This window comes from Brachionichthys hirsutus, chromosome 3 (assembly GCF_040956055.1).
Source record: "Brachionichthys hirsutus isolate HB-005 chromosome 3, CSIRO-AGI_Bhir_v1, whole genome shotgun sequence".
Taxonomy (NCBI): Eukaryota; Metazoa; Chordata; class Actinopteri; order Lophiiformes; family Brachionichthyidae; genus Brachionichthys; species Brachionichthys hirsutus.
Window position 1 is genome coordinate 11,067,274 of NC_090899.1, and position 24,492 is coordinate 11,091,765.

The 24,492-nt window shown below is 43.9% G+C and overlaps 1 protein-coding gene across 1 annotated transcript in view; it reads right to left on the minus strand.

Moving 5' to 3' along the window:
* The window catches only part of LOC137912760 (CUB and sushi domain-containing protein 3-like), a 179,198-nt gene that overhangs the window by 62,225 nt on the left and 92,481 nt on the right, over positions 1-24,492 (minus strand). Inside the window, exons 32-37 of the mRNA XM_068756901.1 lie at positions 22,664-22,777; positions 22,289-22,384; positions 21,710-21,913; positions 16,912-17,036; positions 15,411-15,507; positions 13,434-13,538 (exon numbers count right to left, since the gene is read on the minus strand). Coding sequence (XP_068613002.1) covers positions 13,434-13,538; positions 15,411-15,507; positions 16,912-17,036; positions 21,710-21,913; positions 22,289-22,384; positions 22,664-22,777 — 741 coding nt within the window. The remainder of the gene's footprint in view (positions 1-13,433; positions 13,539-15,410; positions 15,508-16,911; positions 17,037-21,709; positions 21,914-22,288; positions 22,385-22,663; positions 22,778-24,492) is intronic.

The following is a 24,492-nucleotide window of genomic DNA, read 5'->3' on the forward strand; positions in this document are numbered from 1 at the left end:
GCCGAGTGGGCAGCCGCAGCGGACGCAACGAGGCGTCAGCGCCCCCTGCTGGCCGAGCGGGCCGCCGCAGCAGACGCACCGAGGCGTCAGCGCTCCCTGCTGGCTGAGCAGGCCGCTGCAACCGACGCACCAAGGCGTCCACCGCCCCTGCTGGCCGAGTGGGCCGCCGCAGCAGACGCACCGAGGCGTCAGCGCCCCCTGCTGGCCGAGCAGGCCGCTGCAACATCCATGGAGCTCCAACATCCATGGAGCTCCGCTGCAACAGACGCGCCAGGGTGGCATCGCCCCCTGCTGGCCGAGCAGGCCGCTACAACAGACGCACCAAGGCGTCCAGCGCCCCGCCTCGGGGGAGACTCCAAGGCGTCAGTCAAGCTGCCCAAATACAATGGGATGACGCCGCTAATGCCCTTCCTCGCCCAAGTCCAACTAGCAGCATCGTACAGTGGCTGGAGTGATAAAGAAGCCGCTGTTCACCTGGCCCTAACGTTGGAGGGGAAGGCGGTGCAAGTGCTCCTTGATCTCGCCCCGGCGGAGCAGCAGGACCTCCACACCTTGAAAACTGCACTACACAGGCGGTTTGGACAGCGGCTTTTCACTGACCAGGGCAGAGAGCAGCTGGCCAGCCGACACCGCCAGGAAGGGGAGAACCCGGGCACCTTTGCCGCAGACGTGCAGCTGTATGCCCAGCAGGGCTATCCACATTTTGATGCAGCTGTTCAAGGTGAACTGGCCCTCAATGCCTTCCTGCGGGGGCTCACACCTGAAAGACTGCGCCAGCATGTTCGCCTCGCCGCGCCCAAGTCCCTCAACGAGGCACTGTATGAAGCTGAACGGGCGGAGGCGGTGCTCTCCAGTCAGCCTGCACCACAGAGGGGTCCTGCTCGACAGCCAAATGTCAGAATGTCTGACTATGAGGAAGGGGGGGCGCCCGAAGAGACCCGCCAAGCCACACCATCGCCACTGCAGCTCCAAAGAAGACCTCCGCGCTTCCAGCGGGCCCCCCGCTCAACTGACCGCTGCTACCGGTGTGATGAGGTCGGTCACATCGCACGGGATTGTCCTGCTCCTGCTCCAAAGGCCAGACAGGCGGGAAACGACAGCGGAGTGACTCAATGAGGGGGCTGCCACTCCGACCTCCATACCCCCTCCAAGGTAGATGCACGCTGGTGGGCCGCTGTGGCCATACCAAAGGACTGTATCTGAACTGCTGGCTTGATGGACAGCCCTGCCAAGCCTTGATGGACACGGGGTCCACCATCTCCCTGGTAGGCACCGACACTCTCGCCTTACCTTCCTCTGCGTGGACGCCAACCGACACCAAGCTGATGACAGTGACAGGGGAAACGGCTGTCATGGGGGGGAGCAGGCGGCTGACAGTGAGGGTCGGAGACCAGGAGGTGATCCATGAGTTCTGGCTCGCCAACATCCAGGACCAGTGTATCATCGGCCTGGACCTGCTGAACCGCTGGGGAGCCCAGGTCGACGTGGTAGGGAAGGCTGTCAACCTTGGCGGAGAGCCCATGAAGCTCCAGGCTGGCCGAGAGAGTGGGAACCGACCGAGGAGGCGCCACCAATCAGCTGCAGTTCAACGGCGGCCCAGCAGCCTGGCACAACCCCAACCTGCCCCAGAACTGCCCACAGAGTCAACTGTCGCCCCATCTACAGAGACAACCGAGGCCATATACCAGCTATGGCTACGCAGCAGCGATGGCCTAAATCCCCAGCAGCGCCAGCAGTTGAAACACCTCCTTGATGGCTACAAAGACATTTTTGCTGCCAAAGATAAGGACTGTAAGCAGACTGGCCTGGTCCAGCACACCATTGAGACGGGTGATGTTCAACCCATTCGCCTACGACCTCATCGGCTGGCCTTTTCTAGACGGCAGACGGCGGAGGAAATGGTCCGTGAGATGCTTGCCGCTGGTGTGATCGAGCCATCAGATAGTCCATGGGCTGCCCCGGTTGTCTTGGTGAGGAAGAAGAACGGCTCCTGGCGGTTCTGCGTAGACTACCGGCGCCTCAATGCAGTCACCAAGAAAGACTCCTACCCACTCCCTCGCATCGATGACGCCCTCGACTACATCGCTGGGTCCAGCTGGTTCAGTTCCCTTGATCTCCGCAGTGGCTATTGGCAGGTGGAGCTGGCCCCCGAAGCAAGACCAAAGACTGCCTTTACCATCGGCCAGGGGCTATGGCAGTTCCGTGTCATGCCGTTTGGACTCTGCAACGCACCAGCTACGTTTGAGCGGCTGATGGAGAGGGTGCTGGCCGATGTGCCGCGGAGTCGTTGTGTGGTGTACCTTGATGACCTGCTGGTGCATGCCACTGACTTCGACGGAGCCCTGGCCAACCTAGGTGAGGTTTTTGCTGCCATTCGCCAGGCCGGGTTGCGACTGAACCCTGCCAAATGCCATCTGCTGTCCAGGGAGACGGAGTTCTTGGGCCATGTGGTTAGCGCTCGTGGTGTGGCTACTAACCCAGCGAAGGTGGCTGCAGTTCAAGAATGGCCAACCCCAGCCAATGTCAATGAGCTGCGGAGCTTCCTGGGACTGGCTTCATATTACCGGCGGTTCGTCCAGGGCTTTGCCACCATTGCCGACCCACTGCACCGCCTCACCAACAAGGGCCAGCCGTTCAACTGGGACGACAAATGCGCAGCCGCCTTTGCCCAACTCAAGAGAACTCTCACTGAAACCCCAGTGTTGGCGTACCCCAATGCTCAGCTGCCCTTTATTGTGGACACAGACGCTAGCAACGTCGGCGTCGGGGCTGTCCTCTCCCAGCAGGGGGAAGAAGGAGAGCGTGTGGTGGCCTACTTCAGTCGAGCGCTGAGCAGAGCAGAGAAGAACTACTGCGTCACCCGTCGGGAACTACTGGCAGTGGTCCTGGCCCTGCGGCAGTTCCGGCCGTATCTGCTTGGGAGCCACTTCCTGCTCCGTACTGACCACGCATCGCTCACCTGGCTTCTAAACTTTAAGAACCCTGAAGACCAGGTGGCCCGCTGGCTGGAGGTCCTCCAGGGATATGACTTCAACATCCAGCATCGGGGGGGGCGACTTCACGGCAACGCTGATGCGCTCTCCCGGCGTCCATGTGCAGCGGTAGAGTGTCGCTACTGCCGGCGGCAGGAGGAACGGAGCCAGATGACACTCAGCGTGGCCAGCGCCAGCCCCTCCAACGATGGAGAAGGATGGCTCCCGCTGACCACTGAGCAGCTGAAACAGCAGCAGGAGGCTGATGTGACCCTTGCATTGGTGGGGGGCTGGCTGGAGGCGGGACGCCGTCCTGAGTGGGCCGAGGTGTCTGCCCTGGGGCCCGAAGTGAAGGCTTACCACTCCCAGTGGGGCAACTTCGTGGTCCGTGACGGAGTGATGTACCGGAGGTGGCAAACGCCAGGACGAGGGTACGACCTCCTGCAGCTGCTGGTGCCAAGGGCCCTACGGCCCCAAGTTCTCCAGGCAGTCCACGGCTCGGTGGGGGCGGGGCACTACGGGAATGCCAAGACCCTCAACCGCCTCAGGAGGCGATTCTACTGGCCGGACTGTCGGCGGGAGGTGGAGTTGCATGTCCACTGCTGTGATGCCTGCACGGCCCAGAAGGGACCGACCCAGCGCTCCCATGCCCCGCTACAGCAGTATCTGGTGGGGGCCCCGATGGAGAGGGTTGGAGTCGACATCCTGGGGCCCTTTCCAGTCACCAACTCTGGCAACCGCTATGTTCTGGTGGCCATGGACTACTTCACAAAGTGGCCAGAGGCGTATGCGGTCCCAGACCAGACCGCGGCTACGACCGCAGAAAGACTGGTGGAGGAGATGTTCGCCCGTTTCGGAGTCCCTAACGAGCTCCACAGTGACCAGGGACGGAACTTCGAGTCCCAGGTCTTTGGGGAGGTCTGCCGACGGCTGGGGGTGAGTAAGACCAGAACAACTCCGCTTCACCCGCAAAGTGATGGGCTGGTGGAGCGGTTTAACCGTACCTTGGCCACCCAGCTTGCCATCCTCACCAGTCAACACCAGAAAGACTGGGACCGTCACTTGCCGCTGGTCCTGTGGTCCTATCGGTCCGCTGTTCAGGAGTCCAGCCAGTGCACGCCTGCCGCTCTTATGTTTGGGAGAGAGCTCCGGACACCGGTGGACTTGGTGTTTGGTGCCCCGCCAGAGCCGGAAATCCCTGGGGGGCAGGAGATGGACTATTTTCGCAGGCTGAGAGAGCGCCTGCTGGTAGTACACGACTACACCCGCCAGGCCCAGGCGAACTCTGGCGTTCGGCAGAAGAGGGGCTACGACGTCCGTTGCAGAGGACGGGCCTTCATGCCAGGGGACAAGGTGTGGGTCTACTGCCCTGTCCGCAAAAAGGGGATTTCTCCGAAGCTTCGCAGCCACTGGCAAGGCCCCTGTGACATCATAGACCGCTTGTCTGAGGTGGTGTATCGGGTGCGGATGTCCGGCAAGAGACGCATGGTGGTGCTGCACCAGGACAGACTCTCACCGTACCGACCCCTCGCCCCGGATGCTGGTGAGGCGAGTGGTGGCGGTAGTCCGTGCGCCGGCCCCTGTGACTCTCCGCCTGGCACGGCTCCTGCCAATCCTAGACGGCCTGTTCGCCGCCGTTGCCAGCCGGGGTATTTAAGAGACTTTGTGTTGGGTGATGGGGTCGCCGAGGGCGTCTGACCCCTCAGGTGGGGGCTATGTAGCGATCGCGCGAGATCACGTGAGGCGCAATGCATCATGGGAGTGACTGGGTTGTGCTGTTGGCACCAGGAGTGAGAGGGGTGTTGCGTTGAAAGACCCCAGCGTGGCATCCATTTTGCAGTTAAGTTGTCCTGTGTCAATAAAGGCACTTGTTGACGCAAGCTCGATTCCGGTGTGGTTCTTCGCTCGCTACAATATAGTCACTTTAGTTCACTAGTTTAATTTCCTGTTAGATTGCATATTTGGGCAAAATGGATACACAGAATATGAGGTGAAAGTAAGCTAAGAAATACCATCAAGTCTTGCTTTAATTTGTCATATACAATATATATATATTGTCAAAGATAACACACACACCACTTAGAAAGAACTATATAAACAAAAGCACAAAGACTCCCAGAGAAGTGCATTGGAGTTTCAAAAAGGGAAGTGGGTGGATGAATGTAAACATAGCAGCAGAAATGAAAGGATTCAAAACAGCATGCAGGTAACTCTTTAGAGAACTGAGTGGTAGGGATGGTTACTGTACTCCTCTCAGCAGCCAGTTAAATATATCTGAGAGGAGTGACACAGTAACCTCTGCAGCGCAAGAAACAATGAGATAAGCAACAGAGCCATAAAGAGCAGATATTACATGAGGATATAGCTTCAAGCTGTATGTGGGCTTAAAAATTGAGATGCTTTGAATTGATTTTGAGTGTATTCGGTTTTCATTATACCTTTTGCTGCATGGGTTTGACCTCAACTCGATGCAGCCATAAATAATCATAAAAAAATATATTGTGTGTTAAAAAGGCAGAGAGCAATCTGCCTTCCCGTGGTCCGTAAACCCAATACTGTTGACATAGAGCAAAGAAAAATAAAAAATACATGTAAATGAAATGCAAGCATTCGGTATACAAACAGTAAAAACGAATTAAGGAAATTAGAATTAGAATTTCTTTGGATGAAGTCTCATTACAAAAAACACTTTAATGGGGGATAAGGAATAAACAGTCAGGCTCCAGTTTCCACAGATAGACCTGCTTCAGATCTTGGCTTTGCAGAAAACCCTTGCTCGCTGATCACATATATGATTCTGAAGAAGGAGCAAGTGTCATTATTTCATCATCAAATAGCAATGTCATGGCACTAACTCAAACCAATCACCAATCAATTATTCAAAATTGTACATCAGAAGTACCTGAGGGTCTGCAGAGTGACTCAAGATTGGAAGCTTAAACTCACAAAAATGTGATTTAAAACTGGAGAATGTGAGTGATTAATTCTCATTTGCCTAATTATATTAATCAGCCCAGAAGACTAAATACATTATTCACATTAATAAGGTAGGAAGTCTGTCATCAGCTGGGAACATAACTTATTTTAAGTAAGCGTTTGAAAATGTGGACAATATCCAACAATCAGCATCACATTAGTTGAAATCTAAATGTTTTTTTTTTTATAACGGGACACTAATGTCTTTGTCGCTATACTGACATTAGACTAGCGCTAATAACATATATGGGTATGCACCAACTCAACTAAAGTTTAACAGATAAACCAATAAGACCATGGTGGGTTGATTGTCAACCCTGCATTCAAGTCTGCAGTATATGTTTGTGAAATCAAATCAAGTCAACCATTTTTGTCCACAATTGCTTTAAAAGTGGGCAACCTCTAACAGACTGCACTCAGAATTCCATCTGACCGTGGTATTTCAATAATCTATGTTACCATTTATTATCAAATCATATCTCCTTTTTACTCATCTTGTGATAATTATTTAAACAGAATAAAGAATTATAGGCATGCCAATCAACATTTCTGCCTCATCCAAGTTAGAATTTATGCCAAGATCAGCTAATCTCTGTATTAATTGGCAAACAATAATTTTCTTTCACATTATTCTGTTAATATTAATATTGCTACCTTCGCTAATAAAAATTAATCATCACACATCCAAATAGTTTGATCGCTGGATGATCGACATTTATAACTGATAGCATCACATCAGCATCATGCTAATTTGCACAAAATGATCAATTTCACCAATGTCACATTTATGCACCAATCAAAATATGACACAATAACACAAGTATTGAAACCCATTTAGCCAAAAACCTTAACAACAGAAAATCTTAAAACAAGAGGCACAATAGCAAAGACAATTTAATCTATTTTCATTAAAAATTCCATCTTACTAATATTAATTGTGGGGCAGCATGGTGGAGTAGTGGGTGGCGCTGTCGCCTCACAGCAAGCAGGTATATGATTTGATTCCTATCTGTGAGGAGTTTGTATGTACTATCAGTGTCTGCGTGGGTTTTCCTCATCCAAAAACACGCAGCTTAGGTGAATTGATTACTCCAAAAGTGTATCAGTGTGTGCGTGAGTGGTCGACTGTCTCTGTGTGCTGTCGACGCGTCCGAGATGTTCCCCGCCTCTCGCCCATGGCAAGCTGGGATAGGTTCCAGCTGACCCGTGACCTGCAAAGTGTAATCGCGATGAGACAGCACAATCTTACAAGAAATAGATATTTCCCAAAAAAAAAAAAAGGAATCTTTTGATTTCGAGCAACACATTGCTGGAACAATATCCTTCTCTTCAGGCACAAATGCTCCAAAGACCAGCGTTCAATGGGATCACAGGATCATTGGAGGGATAGTGGGTCATAGTTTCAAGAGAGCTGCATGATAATAAAACAATCCTAGTTCTGTATGTAACAAATTTGGCACAGGCCAGCCTTCTGTCCTCATTAAATATTTTGCTAGCACAAAAAAAACAAGCAGGCAATGTGCTTGTGGGTGATAATTTTAATTTAGTGAGCAATGTGTTGGTAGGCCACTTTGATCACCATTACTTGATGATAAATGTCTCTCTCAGGGCTTCGTAGAATTACTAGAGATCCAGTCATTAGTTGATGTGTGGTTGCCCATTAACATACACTACACCTAATTTGAAGACACATAATTCCTACTGCAGAATTCATTGCTTTCTTTTCTCAAACTCGCACTCCTACTAGTATAAAGTGTCAACACTGATACTCGTTTTGTCAAGGCAATCATAGCTTCATGTCTTCGTAAATAAGATTCCCTTTGTACCATAGGTCATTCATGCTACCGTCACGGATGTCCTTCACCTCCCCGTCACTTCCCAATCCTAGCGGATTCACAGGGTTAATTTTGCGAGTCTTGTCAAATCTCAGCATCCCACCAGTGTCCGAACTGGGCTGGGGGGGGGGGGGGGGTGGGTAGCTCGCTGCTGCTCAAGGACAATGTCCTTAAATTACTAATTTTCTTTCGGGCTAATAACTACACATTTTCTGGTGTAATGAATAATTATATTTACTTTATTCATTTGTCCTCAAATAACATCATGCTGAGGTAATGTATACCACAAAATGTCATGTCATTGTGGTAATGAAACTATGTTTGCAAGCATTCTAAATGAGGGTCCTTCACCAGAATTGTTATAAGTATTGCTCAAGAGTTCCTGTATTATTGTGCATTTAAATACTTTTTTTTCAATTTAAAGAGTGCTTGGCACTTTTACCAAATGTCAAATTCATTTCTTTAATATGATCAAATTAATGTGGAGAGGAGTATAAATGTCATATAAAAGAAATGCCATAACTTTAAAATGGTATAAGATGCTCAGTTGTATCAGTTATGCAATAGTGGTACTGCATTAACAGTACAAGAATAAAATATAAACACTTTCAGCAGCAGATTCCCGTACATTATTCTGCCTTCATCATATCCTTCCTCATTCCCTTTTATCTGTTTTTATTCATTTATTTCACTTGCCCCTTTTATTAATCTTTATTTCATCCCTTTCATCTACTTTTTGAGTGATTTTGCATTTTACTTTTTCATTTCCTGTCATGATCTTTTTTCTCACCTTGCAAAATGTATTTGTGAAGTGAAAGAACCTGCTGTGGCAGTGTGTGACTGAGCTACCTGGCAACCAGGAATCAATGAATGGCTGACATTAGTGGTGTACTTTTATCTATGTGTGTGGGCTACATGAGAAGCAGCACAGTAGCAGTGAAAATGTGGAGTAGAAGGTCAATGATCTGGCATTCCATAAGCAAGTAGAAAGGATTTGATAATGAAGCACTGGAGTAAGAAAACGGCATGTCAACATTATAAAAGTGCATCAGGCATCTCAAAACAAAGTCAATCTGTGATATATATTCAAATTAATCTCAAGTAGACCTCAATGCCTACAGGTTATTCATGCTCAGTCATTTCTAGAATATATTGTCCTAGTATTGCGGTACTGGTTCTGCAGGCAGGACCCCTTAACAGGTATTTGGCATATAACACACCACTAAATGGACAAGCTATGGCTGCACGCTAATCACTCCCTCAGACTCAGTACAACAACAACAACAACAAAAGGATGAGTGATGTCAATCTCACATTCCCAGACATGGGAGCAGCACTGAATGACAAGATTGATCGCTGATGATGAAGATGATGAGTTGTTTAATGAATTTTTCCATCACAGTTTTCTCTATTACTATTGCACATGGGAACCTTTAAGGGACAAAGATGTCACAAGTGTTTCAAATGCTTATTATGATGATGTGTGAAGCTGAATTTGTCCAGCCCATCATACTCATACAAATCTGTTAGGATATGAAAACAATTGGAAAAAGTTTTAAGCCATTAACATTGAGTCCTATAAGACCTTGGCTTAGGAGGTGGTTGAGCCTGCCTTCGTGCTAACTGTGAAGAGCCAAAAATGAATATTATTCCAGGATTAGTTTTTTTTTTTCTCTTCTTTTCATAATTTCTAAACCTCAGTTTAATATCAATTGACTGTTCTAAATTTGTTTTGTGGAAGGACGAAAGAGCAGCAAGCTAGAGAGTCAAGGGATCAAGTTGAGAAAAGCATAAAGTATAGCTGCATTTAACAAAGACTAATATTTTGCAACCTGATATGAGAGAGCCTTTGAAACTATATTTCATGTATATGATCAAAAACTCAAAATAACTGAATAAATGAATAATTTACTTACAATTTTATACTACCCCATGTTATATTTGTCATTTTTGTTGTTGTCGTTTAAGCTGAGCCTAAAAACACAGCGCACATATAGACATACATTTGGATGTAAGTGGCACTTTGTTTCGGTTTGCACTACAATGATATTAGAAGCCTAAGTAGTAACAGACTGATACTCTAAAGACCACAACAAAACCATTTTACATTGACAATGCAATACTGCAGTAGCATAAAGCGTGCTTCACTACATGCAGTACAGCTACTTCAAGTTGATAGGAGTTGTTGACATATTTCAGACATCCGGCTCGGAAGGCTCCTCCTGGGTGCTTCCCTTTGGAGGTTCGGGGCACATCGGAAACCCTGGGATACTGGACACTGGAGAGATCACATAGCTCCTTCATTCGGAGAATGTTTCAGGATACCCCAAGAGAAGCTAAAAAGCTTTTCAGTGTTGGGCGGTTTCAACCCCCCCTTGCTTAACCAGGTGACGGACTCAAACCCAGAAAGTTTTAAGAAAAAGTCTCGCTAGATGGATAGAGAGATGAATGCATGGATGGAGGTTGACTTGTTCTAAATATTAATGCATTAACTACCTTCCACAATACGATAGGAATGTGTAATCCCTTCCTGCATCTTTGATGAGCATGTCCACGACCACGTTTTCCATCTTATTTTTTCCTAACTTAACCCATTGACGTTATTTTCATCGTGACTTGACATTTCTGCTCCTTGCACTTGCAGAATTGTCCCAGCAATTAAATAAACCCCTTGGATCAATGATTACATTAGACAACATAGATGAGAATATAAGAAGGCCCAATTTAGAAGGGGAAAAAAACCCCATCACACCTTCATTGTTTAAACTTTAACAGACTGTGGTGGATTTGTGAGCTGCCTCTTTTTATGGATTGAATAAATAAATAAATATGATACAATGTTTCTTTTTTAGCAGTAAAATCCAGATTGCAAATCCTTCTATTCATTATATTTGTACCTAATCCAATAACTGTGAAAATGTCTCTTCTCTTGTTGGCAAGACAGATGGGCTGGGGTCCAATTTTCCCTGGACTGTTTAACCCTCCATTGGATTCGACTATCCAATTTAACTATCAGAATTTGTTCTTATCTCCCACCGGATCCTTTTCAACATTGAAGCTCACAGAACAAATCTCTAATTCACCCAGTGAAGTGTGCCCGATGTCCTAGGGCTGAGTGCTTACAGCAGTAGCTAAGGTGCCGTTCTAGCCCCTGCCCTTTGCTGAATGTCATCCCCCCCTTTTTCTCCCATTTCCTGTCTATCTTCAGCTATCTAATAATGGCATACATTCAGGAGCAATACATATCATACATCCATTCTCCATCCCCGTGGTACAGTTCCTAAAAGATTTGCCCTTCCTATGCCCTGCCTACTTTCTGTTAGCCACTCTCTTGCACCCAGGTCCATTAGTGAATTTAGTTTTTAATGACCAGGTTACAGTAACTTCTTAAGAAAGTCCTCTCAATAAACCCCATTTAGACAATATTAGACAAACCTAAAAGCTACTCTCCTTTGCTTGAAATTGGTTGAGGGTCATAATAACATAATAATAACATGCAAAACATGAATGAAATACATTTCTGGTGCAGCATTACACTAGTTTTATCTAATAGTTATGTTAATGCTTGTGTCAACAACCAAGTCTTCAGCTCCCTGATGCTGTGTGGAGTCATTCAGAAGTCAGTCCTTGGATCAATCTTCTTGTTGTTCATGTTCGAGGTTATTTGTTCAGCTTATATTGAGCCATTACTACTATTGTTTTGCGGGTGATAAATAAATCGATGCCCACATTTAATAACCTCAGCCATCTGGCCTCCCTCCATCATTGCCGATGGTTGGCTTCTAACAATGTATGGATATTTCTTAATTTTAACCACAAACAAACCCTGACAAAACAGAAATGTGGCCACGGCAACTGTTCCACAGCAGATACTCAGTTAATTGGTCCATTCTATACAGATATCAAACCTACCACCACAAATGTGATATTTAGCATATGCATTTTGATCATCATATTAGTAAGTGTGTCCATTTCTGTTTTGTTTTGAATGTTTGGTATCTTTCCAAACTGTAAGTTATTAATTTTCTACTCACAATTGCCCTATGCATTCATCCTTGAAGTCCAGTGTGAGGCATTATTAGGGATGCAAGACATGACATTCCCTGTGAGAACATACCATATGTGTTTTCTATTATATCATCCATCTGCCTTCGAAGAGCTGCTTAAACATTTCATTCTTATGAAGTTGTAGCGACAAGGGTAGGATTTCTATAAAAGGTCTCAAAGGACTACAACAATCATTGCCAGGAAACATTTAAGAAACAGATGGTTGACGGGCTGACAACCACTCTATCCCTTTTCTTCCTACTGTACTTAGCATTTAGGGCATTAATGAGCAGCTAGAATCTGGGGAGTGCAAAGCATAAATGGTCGGTTTAAATCAACCACAGGCTACAAATAGGATTCACCCAACTGGAGGAGAAAAGAAAGGATTACTGTAATTTCTATCGGGAACTGAATTTTGCTGCAAGCGCTACACTAAAGTTAGAAAAAGAGACAGAAAATGGTCAGCTCCTTTTTGGCCTGAGTCTTGTTTGCATACAGTGCCAGGGTATTACTTTATCAATGCAACAGAGCACTGTGTGAGACAGACAGCCTGTGAGACATGGCACTGGAGTGGTTCTCAGCGGTAGGTAGCGCTGGCCGTGGTACTGGAGGGTGTTGGTGCAGAGCGGAGCCCGCAGAGAAACACAGCTCGAGTGATTTCCCAGAAAGAGAAGAGGGCATTGTGGAAATGAAGCGCTGACTGAGAAACATGACTCTGATGTCATCCTCGGCCGTAGCCTGATGCTCATGGAGTGACACGGATGACAGCGAGGACAGATTCAGTGACAGCAAAGTATTCCATGCTCTTTTGTTTTGCAATACATTTATGGAAAATTGTGCAGAAACCTATTTTACTCCCAACGTGTTATTGTGTCGTCGCTGTGTTTATGAGCTCTCAAAGCTGGATCTGTTAGCAGGGCTCTTATTGCAGGTTTTACTTTCTGTCTTACTTACATTCACACCCATCCCTATCACTGTATCTTAACATTGTTGACTTCACGTCCTCTTCTCCCCTCTTACCACCCAGCGCCGTGCTTTTTCCACTGTCGTAGATTCTCTATTTAAAACAAGTGACATGGAGTCTGCCACAGTTGCGTCTTTCCGTTATGAGTAACAAACTAACAAAAGGGAACATTTGAGAAGGTGTGGCAGTTGACAAAGTAGGCAAACATTTTATGAAATGGAAAGAGAGAAAAGTGCTTGAGGTGTAAATAACGGCTGAGATATTAGTCACAAAAGGTCGATATTATTAAACACATACAGAAAAGCTTCAAGAATCACCTGATCTGCATCTACAGTGTATTTGATTACTGTGTCTTGGAAAGGCAGGACTCATTAAATTAGTTGCTCCAATGGGGATGGATACACTGCTTAAAATTAAGGCAAGATCAATTATATTCACACTGCATAGCAGTAAGCAGCATATAAGCATATTGCCCACTGAGAAATGAACATATTTACTACCAATAGGAAACAGTTTGTGGGTCCAGTGATTTGAAAGAAAAGTAATTCCTATTTGCATCTTTGTTCAGCAAGTGGCAGTTGGACTCAATCTAACGGCAACCAAGGAACAGACAGGGCGAAAGGTCATCTCTTCTCATACCTGTGTACTCCAAGTGAAAGCCGGCCGCAGACACGCTGATGTCGGACTGGAAGGTCAAGTACATGTTGTTGGAGGTGCTGTTCAGCAGTTGGGGAATTGTTGTACCTGCAATATACGCCACAGTTAAGATCACGTCTATTCAAGATGAACGCAGGCAGTGACTCACATAAGACACCGAATTATAGACTAGAACAATCATAAAATCAAGAACAGAGTCTATTTTGAAAATTTTAAAAAGGCAGCACATATATTTTGTGATATCCTTGATAAAAAAAAATCTACATATCATTAGCCTCATAGCATAATTGCCCGTCATCAGTGGGCATTGCCGAAGACTTAGGCAATTATGCTATTAGGCTAATGATCTCATCTCATCTCATCTCAGGGGGGGTTGGGTTTGGTAACCTCAGGATTGGGTCACTGCTTTTTGTGGATGACGTGATCCCGTTGGCTTCATCAGGCCGTGCCCTCCAGCTCTCACTGGATCGGTTCGCAGCCGCATGTGAAGCGGCCGGGATGAGAATCAGCACCTCTAAATCCGAGGCCATGGTTCTCAGCCGGAAAAGGGTGGAGTGCACCCTCCAGGTCGGGGAGGAGAACCTGCCCCAAGTGGAGGAGTTCAAGTACCTCGGGGTCTTGTTCACGAGTGAGGGAAGGATGGAGCGAGAGATCGACAGACGGATCGGTGCAGCGTCTGCAGTAATGCGGACTCTGCACAGATCGGTCATGGTGAAGAGAGAGCTGAGTCGAAAGGCGAAGCTCTCGATTTACCGGTCGATCTTCGTTCCTACCCTCACCTATGGCCACGAGCTTTGGGTAGTGACCGAAAGAACAAGATCGTGGGTACAAGCGGCTGAAATGAGCTTCCTCCGTAGGGTGGCTGGGCTCTCCCTTAGAGATAGGGTGAGAAGCTCAGCCATCCGGGAGGAGCTCGGAGTAGAGCCGCTGCTCCTCCGCGTTGAGAGGAGCCAGATGAGGTGGCTCGGGCATCTATTCAGGATGCCTCCTGGACGCCTCCCTGGTGAGGTGTTCAGGGCACGTCCCACCGGTAGGAGACCACGTGGAAGACCCAGGACAGGCTGGAGAGACTATGTCTCTCAGCTGGCCTGGGAACGCCTCGGGATCCCCCCGGAAGAGCTGGAAGAAGTGGCCGGGGAGAGGCAAGTCTGGGCTTCCCTGCTTAGGCTTCTGCCCCCGCGACCCGGCCCCAGATAAGCGGATGAAGATAGGCTAATAATATATAATTATGATAATGTGTTGCTTGCTTATGTTACTTATCCCACACTTATGTCAGACCCGAGCATGTCCTGCAATGGTTAGTCTGGAAAACTGAATTTCCATTTTATGTGAAAGCACGGCACGATCTGGGAACCCTCTGTCTATTCCTGCTGCAAGTCGTCTGCAATTTGCATGAATACATTTGAATATATCCATAATCAACTTCATCAGTTTAGCCCTTGATTAAATTGATTGTTATCAGTTTGAAATGTGTTAGCCCTTTCACAGAGCTGTGCTGTGGAGCCATTACAATAGCTAAGAGTTTGCTCTGACATGAAATATCCAACACTTGAGAGATTTGACAACTGGACTCATAAAACTCACAGCTGATAGAGCGGTAGGTGTTATTCTGTTACATTGGTTCCTTTAATACAATGAGAGAGCAGCTAAAATGATGTGATGGGTTACGATGTGGCAGGAGCACCATTACCATTAGCGTAAGCCTCAAGGCAACACCACATTTGTAAAATTTCACACTGAAACAGAAGCGACGTGATGCAGACCTCCAATGGGCTGATAGGAATAATATGCAAAGGAGGATTTTCTTTTCTTTTTTGACTTCTTTAACTGGTTCTTCAACAGCGTTCTAAAAACAACATGCCAAATGCCAAAAGTTCCATCACCGCATCTGTCTAACGCCGGAGCGCTGCGGAATTCAAGAGGGAGCTGACAACTGAAATTCAGTTGTACCAGTTTTACCTGAGTAGCTTCCAAGCCTCGGAGCATTGCCATCAACCCCATCAAAAAAATCCAGTGAGTCCCAGTTGTGTTCTGTGGCGAAGGTCACAACTTGAATCTGAAAGAGCGAGAGATGCATCAATAGAAGCACTTGAATAGACAGTAGATAAAATACACAAATACAGAAAATAGGTGGCACATGGATTGAGGAGGCAACTAGTTGTTCACTATAAGGCCACATAAAAAACACACACATTCCACCTCCAAAAATGTAATCTTAATAAGGTTAATCACAAAGAAATGACTCCCAGTTTGTGTACATGTGTGTCCTCTACACATTTCAATTATTTCCTTCCTATTATGTTTGCACCGCGTGTGTATTACTGAAGACTGAAGGACATGGAGTGCTGGATTTGGTGCAATTTGTACATTCGTCACAATTAATATTAAACCTTGGATAACCACGCAAGCAGTGCTTTGAACAGGGTGAGTGAGGCTCGAGGGCCTGACTCAACTCTGAGTGAAAAACACAGATGGATGAGATGAGATGAGATGAGAGGCAAACGATCAGAAATGACTATTATAATTTCATACAGAAAGAGCAGAGAGAAAACCGAGTTTAGTTCAGACAGCAAGGGCACTGAATGTACTGGTGGGGACCAAAGCAGCAGCAAAACATATTTAAAATGCAGGCCCACCTCAAAGTAAAGCAAAAAGTAAATATACATTTTTTGTTTAAATCACTATGAATTTAAGTGTATGATATATTGCTTCTTCATCAAAGTATCAGGCCCACGTTAAAAGTGCATAGGTTATTTTGGCAATTTGCATTTTCTGCTTACTTCACTGGCCATGTGTGAGAGAGAAAATTGATTTAACTTCCCTTACAGACAGATTATTTTTATTATGTATAATATTTCATGAATTATACAAACCAACTTCTTCCTCTTTCGGCTTGTCCCGTCAGGGGTCGCCACAGCAAATCAACCATCTCATCGATTTCGTGGTTAATTCGGGTAAAGTTTTATGCCGGATGCAATTCCTGCCGCAACCTTCTGCATTTAACCGGGCTTGGGACAGGCTCAAGGGAGACACTATCTGCACTACCTCTGAAGCTGCATTGTAATTATAAAAAACCACAAGATCCTAAAAACATGGTTTCAAGAATTTCATTAAAAACTGGTATTCCATTTCTAGGAAGGAAAATGCCATAGATGAGCATTCAAACTAATCTCGAAGTCAGTACATTTGAATTTTATGTATTATTATTATTATTAAACTTAACCCTAACCATATGGAGCTATGTAGAGAGGTTTGAACAAACCCTTTATCTTAATGCTGATTGTATTTGATGGGCAATCCAATTTCAGGTTTGATATGGTGTCAGTATTAAATCTGGATAATTTTGGATGAAAGAGCCTTGAGAAAACAAAAAGCAGCAAAAACAAAGTCCACGCAATCAGCCATTTCAAGTAAGACACATATTTAACAGTCACTGCACTGTTACTGGTGATATTCTCACTTGGATGCCAGCTCCTTCCGGTACAGAAATTTTCCAGGCACAGTTCAAATAGTTAGCATATGGCTCAGGGTATCCAGGAGAGAGAATAGTGCCTCTGCGCTCAATTAGCACGCCTCCACAGGGAACTAGATGAAGGAGGAGAGATTAAGAATAGAGAAAAATAAGCTGTAAGGACAAAGTTCAACAGGGATCAAAGACGAAAAGCAGAATACATTCATTTTAAAGCATCATCAGACCTACAAATACCTTCTAATACATCAATTTTAAGTATCTGTAAAATCCCTTCATGTGATGCAAAACGGGATACAACACAAATAGTATTGAGGACCGAACCAGATCATGCATCCTTGTTGACAGGACATATCGTTTAATACGAATGGCTGCACTCACTCCCCTCTCCTAAACAGTTCAACTCGGCAGTTCAATGAAATCTGTTCCATGGTGCACAATTTACGTCTTCCAATTTTAAATGTGACTCTCCTGTAAGATCACTTTGTTTCTCCGTCCGCCACGAGTAATGCATTTAGTAACGCTAAGCTCACAGATGAATGCTGAACTGGAGCCACTGGCCAGGTTGTTGCAACAATGTCTTTGACACGTTTGACCATCGGTGGAAATCAAAATGAAAGAAGGGCAATAAGAGCAATGATTTCACAACGGGTGCCATTTGGCCTTGTTTCCAGTTAGCCGTGTTCTAGACAGTGCTTGGCTCCACATTTTGTCCATTAGGGATTGTGCTAACCCAACCCTACAGACCAGAAGCCGTTGGTTTATCACACACAACAAAACACAGAACAAAAGCCTTTTACTCCCTTTTAAAATGTGGTTCTAGGCTATAGAGCAGCAACATGAAAAGTCTTATGAGGTTTATTGGATTTTGCTCAGGAAAATCTGTGCACCCTCTCGAGAAGAGAGCTAATTCAAATGTGTGTTTTTCATTGTTGCTTTGTTCTATTGGCCTGTATCGCTCCGCTGTCAGCAATCTGTTAAACAAGCATTTCTTTAATGACAGATACTCCATCATTCACTACAGATACAGAAACATGTTGCCACTCTAAATGCAATATATACGACTTTCTAACTTTTTTTGAATCCAAGTTTTTATTTTATTTTATTTTATATTTTATTCCGCTGGTCAAGGTTACAGATTTCCTGTAGGACCAAAAACAAATCTGTCACCCCAGTTTCAGGAGCTACTCCAGATTATTGTTGAGTAATACATAATTTTCACGTAATAAAGAATATGAATAGAATACAAAAAAGAGGACAGAGCAAAACAAGGGAAAGTGGCTGAAATAAAAAGTGAATAAAACATTGATTCAGAATTTTAAACATGTAGACACTAATTAAAGGCTTGTATTAAATACACAAAACAATACTGAATTATCATTATTGAGAGGAGCTTTCTGGCTCTAAAAAATACTTTTTAAATGACATGCAAAATCATGACTGCTGGACATATTAAAGTAAATTATTTTTCATCATCAGATCTTTGTCAATTTCAACCTTCAATGTGTCAACAATGATTTACGGAATAATTCAGTTCAAGAATAAGAGAATATAAGAACATTCATTCTGGATCGTAGCATTTCATCAGTTCATCTTCAGTTCTTCTGGTGCAGGGTGGTGACAGTCACAGACCCACTCAAGAGTCAGAACTAGGATTTCAGTATAATTTAACAGCTCCTTAGAGTCCCCTGAGATGTCAGTTAATGCAAATGCCTGAGCACGATTAGAAATCATGGTACTCATGAATGCTCCACACTGATCTCAATCAGCAGCAGCCTCATATATCAGAGTTAGAGCAGAAAGGCGAGCACTGGGACCAAGCACATTATGAGACACCATTAGGTGCCGTGGGATATGCAGGGAATTCACTGCAACTTCAATTTTTATTTAACCCTTGTGTGGTGTTCATATTGTTGTTACTCAGCCAGTGTTCGTGGGTCTGATGGACCCGTTGCATTTTGTGGCTTTTAATGCCTCACAATCAAACACTTTTATATTAAAATGTTTTAGTCAAGATATTGTTAGACAATGAATTATCCCGACTATTGTCACACTTACCATTTGATATTTGATAAAACCATGTACGGCGATTATTTTCTCAATGTTGCCTGACCTCTCTCTTTAGTTGGACTCTCAGGGCAAATGTAATGCTTTGATACTATAATTATGCAGGAGGTGGAAACCTTCCCTAATTTTTCAGGGTAACTGTGACAAAACTCAGCTCTGCTAGGCTGATGTGGGACATTTTAATTAGAAGGAAATGTGGAGGAAATGATGCTGCTCCCATTTTCAGGGCACAATTGTCTTCTTTGAAGGCCCAAATAAATTGTGAGAAAAATAAACATTAAAGTATAATGATAAATAAATTCTACAAAATCCAAATGTTTTTTATATGTGTCATTTTGATTTGTTTTGATTTGGAGATGTGTTGGGTGTTTTGTTAATATTTTTTTTCTTTTATTAAATGTGGTTCTAGTCTAGAATTCCTCCCAAGACCTATAATTGGTCTTGGGAGGCTATTTCTCAAATACAAAATAACTAAATAAACAAACCTGGAGCAACACTGTTTACTTGTTTAAGTGTTTAAGCCAACAAATTATTTGGTATGAGCAAACTGAGTCTTTACAATCTGTGATCTTCTATGATAGCAGGCAGTAAATGCCGTTCGCCAGTCAGTCTGTTTTGTGTGTGGCGTTCAGCTGAGGTGCTCATCTCCCAATATTTAAATTTCTATTGTACTGTTTAAAAAAAACGTGTTCATTACTGCAGTTTGTTGGTGACAAAAGTGAAGCGATTCCAAAAATTTGACATGGAAATTAAAAAAAACAACCAGTGAAAGACTGAATAAAAGTGCATCTATTCATTTAAGTAGATAATATTCCATAAAAGGATCATAAAAAAAATGATGCGCCCAGTCAAGCGAGGTTAATTAAATCACAACAGGCTGCTCTGCTGCTGCAAAGTGACAGCAATTCATTTGCTTTGGTATCAGAAGGAAAACAAAGGTTGCGTGATGATCCAGGGGCTGGAAATGTATATTCAGAGACACAGCAACCTTACAGGAAGTGTCCCATAAAGAGCGCTTGAGTAATTGAGAATGGTGTTTTTGTTGAAGCTTCCAAGAAACGATATCTATCCTTCTGGATGAGCACACTGCTGCTGGGGTAGATGCTGCAGCCAGATCCAATCTCCAGATAAAAATCACTTTGTTTAAAATGGAACTGCGCATGCCACTGCACTGCACGTTCCCTCCCCGCATGGCGGTAAACTCGAATGAACCCTGACTTCAAATCTCCCACAGTCAAAGGCTGGGACTATTTCATATCTGGCACAAGGTTTGACTTCAATTGGTTTCACACAACTTCATCTGCAGCTCTTTATCTTCACAAGGTACACATGTGGGTGTCTTTTTTTTTTAATCTATATGCTTGTGTAACAATGTGTGCACTGCAAGGCATGCAACTTTGTTCAAGTGTATGAATGTGGGGTGTGTTTCCCTGTGTACTGTTCAAAAAGGTATTGTTATATGTGCATAATTTTCGATATGCAGCTTTCCATGATTAATTCCATGTGATCTTAGATGTGGAAACACGATATGCATTCTCCTGTCTGAATTAATACATTTTATAATTTCATGATAAGGAAAATCATATTTCTGCACGGACCACTTATCTAATTTTCTCCTGTATTTTTAAGATATTGTTTTTTGCATGAGATCCTGGTCATTTCAGTGAATGGCTCAAAACACAGCCAACCATCAAAGCTCAATATTCACTCTTTCCAAGCTCTACCAATCCCTGATAGAAGTGACTTAGCTGCAGCATGCTATCACGGTTGGTGCAGAGCAAGTACTGCTCAGCAGGTTATAAATCTTTTTTCCATTGAGAACCACCTGTTGCAATCAAAATGAGAAACTGTGAGAGTGAACCAGTATTTTAATCCTGCAGGGAAATAATGAACTGAAAAATCGTTTGGTCTATAAAGCCGAGAGGAGTTGTAGAATTGGAGTATCATTTTTGAAAAGGTTAATCACAAGCAGACAGAGATTTGACGTTGTCAGGGCGTTTTCACATTGTCACTTGATGCATTGTTATTATAAAGACATTGATCCAAGTCGCTTGAACAAAAAAGTGTATAGAATAAAGTGTTAAATATGATGCTTAAGTTCAAAATGTTTAGATTTATTGCAGATAATTGTATAATATATACTCATGAACTTCTAGCTAATATTTAATACAGAGTCCCTGATGAACTCAGAGTATATTCGCATAATATTGCATTACGATATTTACATAATACATCATGAAAGTGAATCTTTATTAATCATCATTTACATGTGGGATGAGTGCATTAAACACGCCTTTCACTGGAAGCCTGTTCTAATGAATTGCATGACAGAACAAACCTTTAGCTGAGCGCTTGTTACGGATCAGCAATGTGGGCTATATCAACTCACTCAGAGTGTTTCCTACTGGACATATTGACTCTATAATGCCATTTATTTCTGCCATCTGTCTGGCAGAGCTCAGGAAATTCCTTGTCCGTGTAGAAAATGTATGTGCCACTGTGTTTTTCTATTTGTCCTTGCTTCTTTTCCTCTTGTCGTGACCAGAGATAGGGGGATGCTCTGCAACGGTTGGCAGACATTAGGATAACTAATGACTAGAAAGAAGCGACATCAATGGATATTTTGTACCTGGTCTATCTTTATGCGCACGCACGCAGGTGTGTGTGTGTTTGTGAATACATGAAGTGGGTGAGAGGCATGTTGCAGGATGGGGATGCTTACCAACACATGCGGGCACAGTGCCGTTCCACTGGGCCAGGGCATTGGGCACGGCCTCACACCTGATGGCGTTGGAACCGTGAAGCGTGTAGCCTGGATTGCATTCAAACAGCACCACCATGCCGATGCCAAAGTCGTTCCCAATCCTCTTCCCAAACCGGGGCTCAGGGACTGAGTTACATTGAATGGCACTTGTCCGGGGGACAGCTAGGAATAAAAGGGGAGGAAGCAAGCATGTGAGAAAGAAAAACAAATACAAAGAGTGCTTGTGGGTGAGGTAGTTAGAGAGACAACAGGGAGAATGAGAGATGGCAAGTCAAATAAAGCAGAGAGAAATGGCGAAGCCCTCGTTAATCTCCTTGCACGTCATTAGTCACCCTTGTTTACTGTGCCAGGATAGGCTATTTGACTCCATCATCCTGCTCTGTTCAGTCATGCCCAGCCACAGGCAATGGGACTCTGCTCAACCGTTATTTATGTGATCAGTGGAGGCTAAAGTATTTATTTTACAAAAGCAAACAAATGCACTCAATGGACAGTCTTCACAAAAAAATTCTCAAAGCATTTTAGAAACGGTCTCACCTTGGTAAACAAAATGAAATCCTTTTGCTGTCTCGGTTCCATTTGCAGTGAACTTGAGTGTTATCCTGTTCCCCGAGCTCAAAGGGAGTGTCTCTCCTAAATAACAAAACATTCAGGGATGTTATAAGTGCTTTTTAATGATGAGATCTCCGCATGCCTGCAGATAGCATACATATAATAGAACCACAAGCTGCCAGAAAGTGGCAGGTCATATGACATGGATATAAAGTTAACAACATTATTAGTGTGGGGGATAAAAACTGCGTGAACTTATGAACTGTAAATTACTCTGGTCTAATCAGGAACAATAAAACTTCATAACATAAAGTATCTATGTTGTTTTCAGTGACAGAATGCTTGTTAATGCTATTTTACCTGAGTGTGAGCCATATATGGAGGAGAGAAGGGTTGAATCTGTGGGGGACCCATCAAAGATGTCAACCACATCACTAGCCAAAGTCTGGAACACCACGAACTGACCAAAGAGCACTGGAAGAAAAGAACAGACAAAGAACAGAGGACATGTCAAAATATCAAGGTGAATTCTTTGGAAATGAAACATTACATGTGGGTATTCATGTCCATTCACTGGAGTTTTTATTCTCATGGTAAGGCAATTATCGGATAGAGAAGAATATTAATTTAAATTAAATGTATTATAATACATTTAATTTAAATTTTATATCTATATAAAGCTGCAACAATGCATACTTCTTAAATCAGAATCAGGAAGGTTAATATTATTTTGACTGGAAAACTTGCTTGAAGGATCATGTATCACATCTAATTTGCACATGTCTCTGCAGATGGATACTATGGGCACATTTCTACCCAACCAATTAGTCATAACTCCCTTTAAAGCACACTTTTAATAACATGTAATGAGCAGAATTTAAGCACAGTGTCCCCTCTCTGGTGTAAATTGGGCTTTAAAAGGACTGACATGGCTGATCCTCTGAAAAGCAGAGCCCCGCTTGTTGGCTCAGGAGCGCTGGGTGGTTGCGACGAGGCAGCTCAGGGCAAATGTCAAGATAAAGGGACATTTTTTCCCCCATTAATATTTTACTTTTATTTAGAACTCAGTAAATCTTTCACACACTCGTTATTCAGCTACTTAATATTCAAATAATACATAATCTATCTGAAAAACCATAGGGACAGATGAATTACTAAATATCCAAACATTTAAAGACTAAACAGTTTTGTACAGATCACTTCAGGTTTAGTCAAAAGAACAAAGAAACAAGATGTATAGATTAGATTAGCATATACAAGAGTAGTGTTAAATCATCTCCTCAGGATGCCATTAATTCTCCATGTATTTAAACCATAAATAGTTGTTTATGTAAAGCTTTTGAACAAGATGTTGTGCATGTTTTTCACTCAGCTCTGCTATTTTGCATATTGACCTGAAAATGAGCCATGTACTTAATATGCATCATGTACCAAGCTGTATACCAATTAATTTCACTATAGTGAAAAAACATTTACAAATGTGCAGTAATAAAAAAATTACTTTTGGGCCAACGTCCTTACTATATATTTTAATTGCACAAGTTGCTATTATCATCTGTTTGTATGTGACTTTTTCTAAATAAGCCATAATGAATTAGTCCATTTAATGCTATTGTTTAGCCATGGTAGCATTAGAGAATACTGTTCCCTGTAGATTTAAAAATCACATTTAGTCATCCCTGTTCACTTTCAAAAACAAAAACAACGTCAGTAATGCTGTTTGCAAGTTTATCTTTTTATTATTACCAGGGGAAAGTTTGATATTTCTGTGAACATTAGAAATCATCTCTGTTGGGATCACCCCAGCAGCAACACATTGTAAACAGACTTGGACTGGAGCCTGTGTGTCTTGGGCAGAAAGGGGTTTCATCAGTGGCATTTAAAAGTAAAGACCACAGCAGCATCTAAATGTACACAAGGGAAACTGTATGGTGGTGTAAATTCTCCTGAATCAAATTCATAAGCGAGACTGCAACCTGGACAGCCTTGTAATGCTTGCTGCCTCCTAGATGGAACGCTTCCCTCTTCTGTTTCAACAAAAAAATGTTAAGTCATCACTGTCTGACAAATTGGACAATGCGTCCACCAGGACATGTGCAAGGCCGGTGCCCCTGATCGCACCTCGGCGAAGACAAGAGCTGTTCAACTCAAACGTGACAGAAACATTGGAAGGTGACCTGCTGTCACCA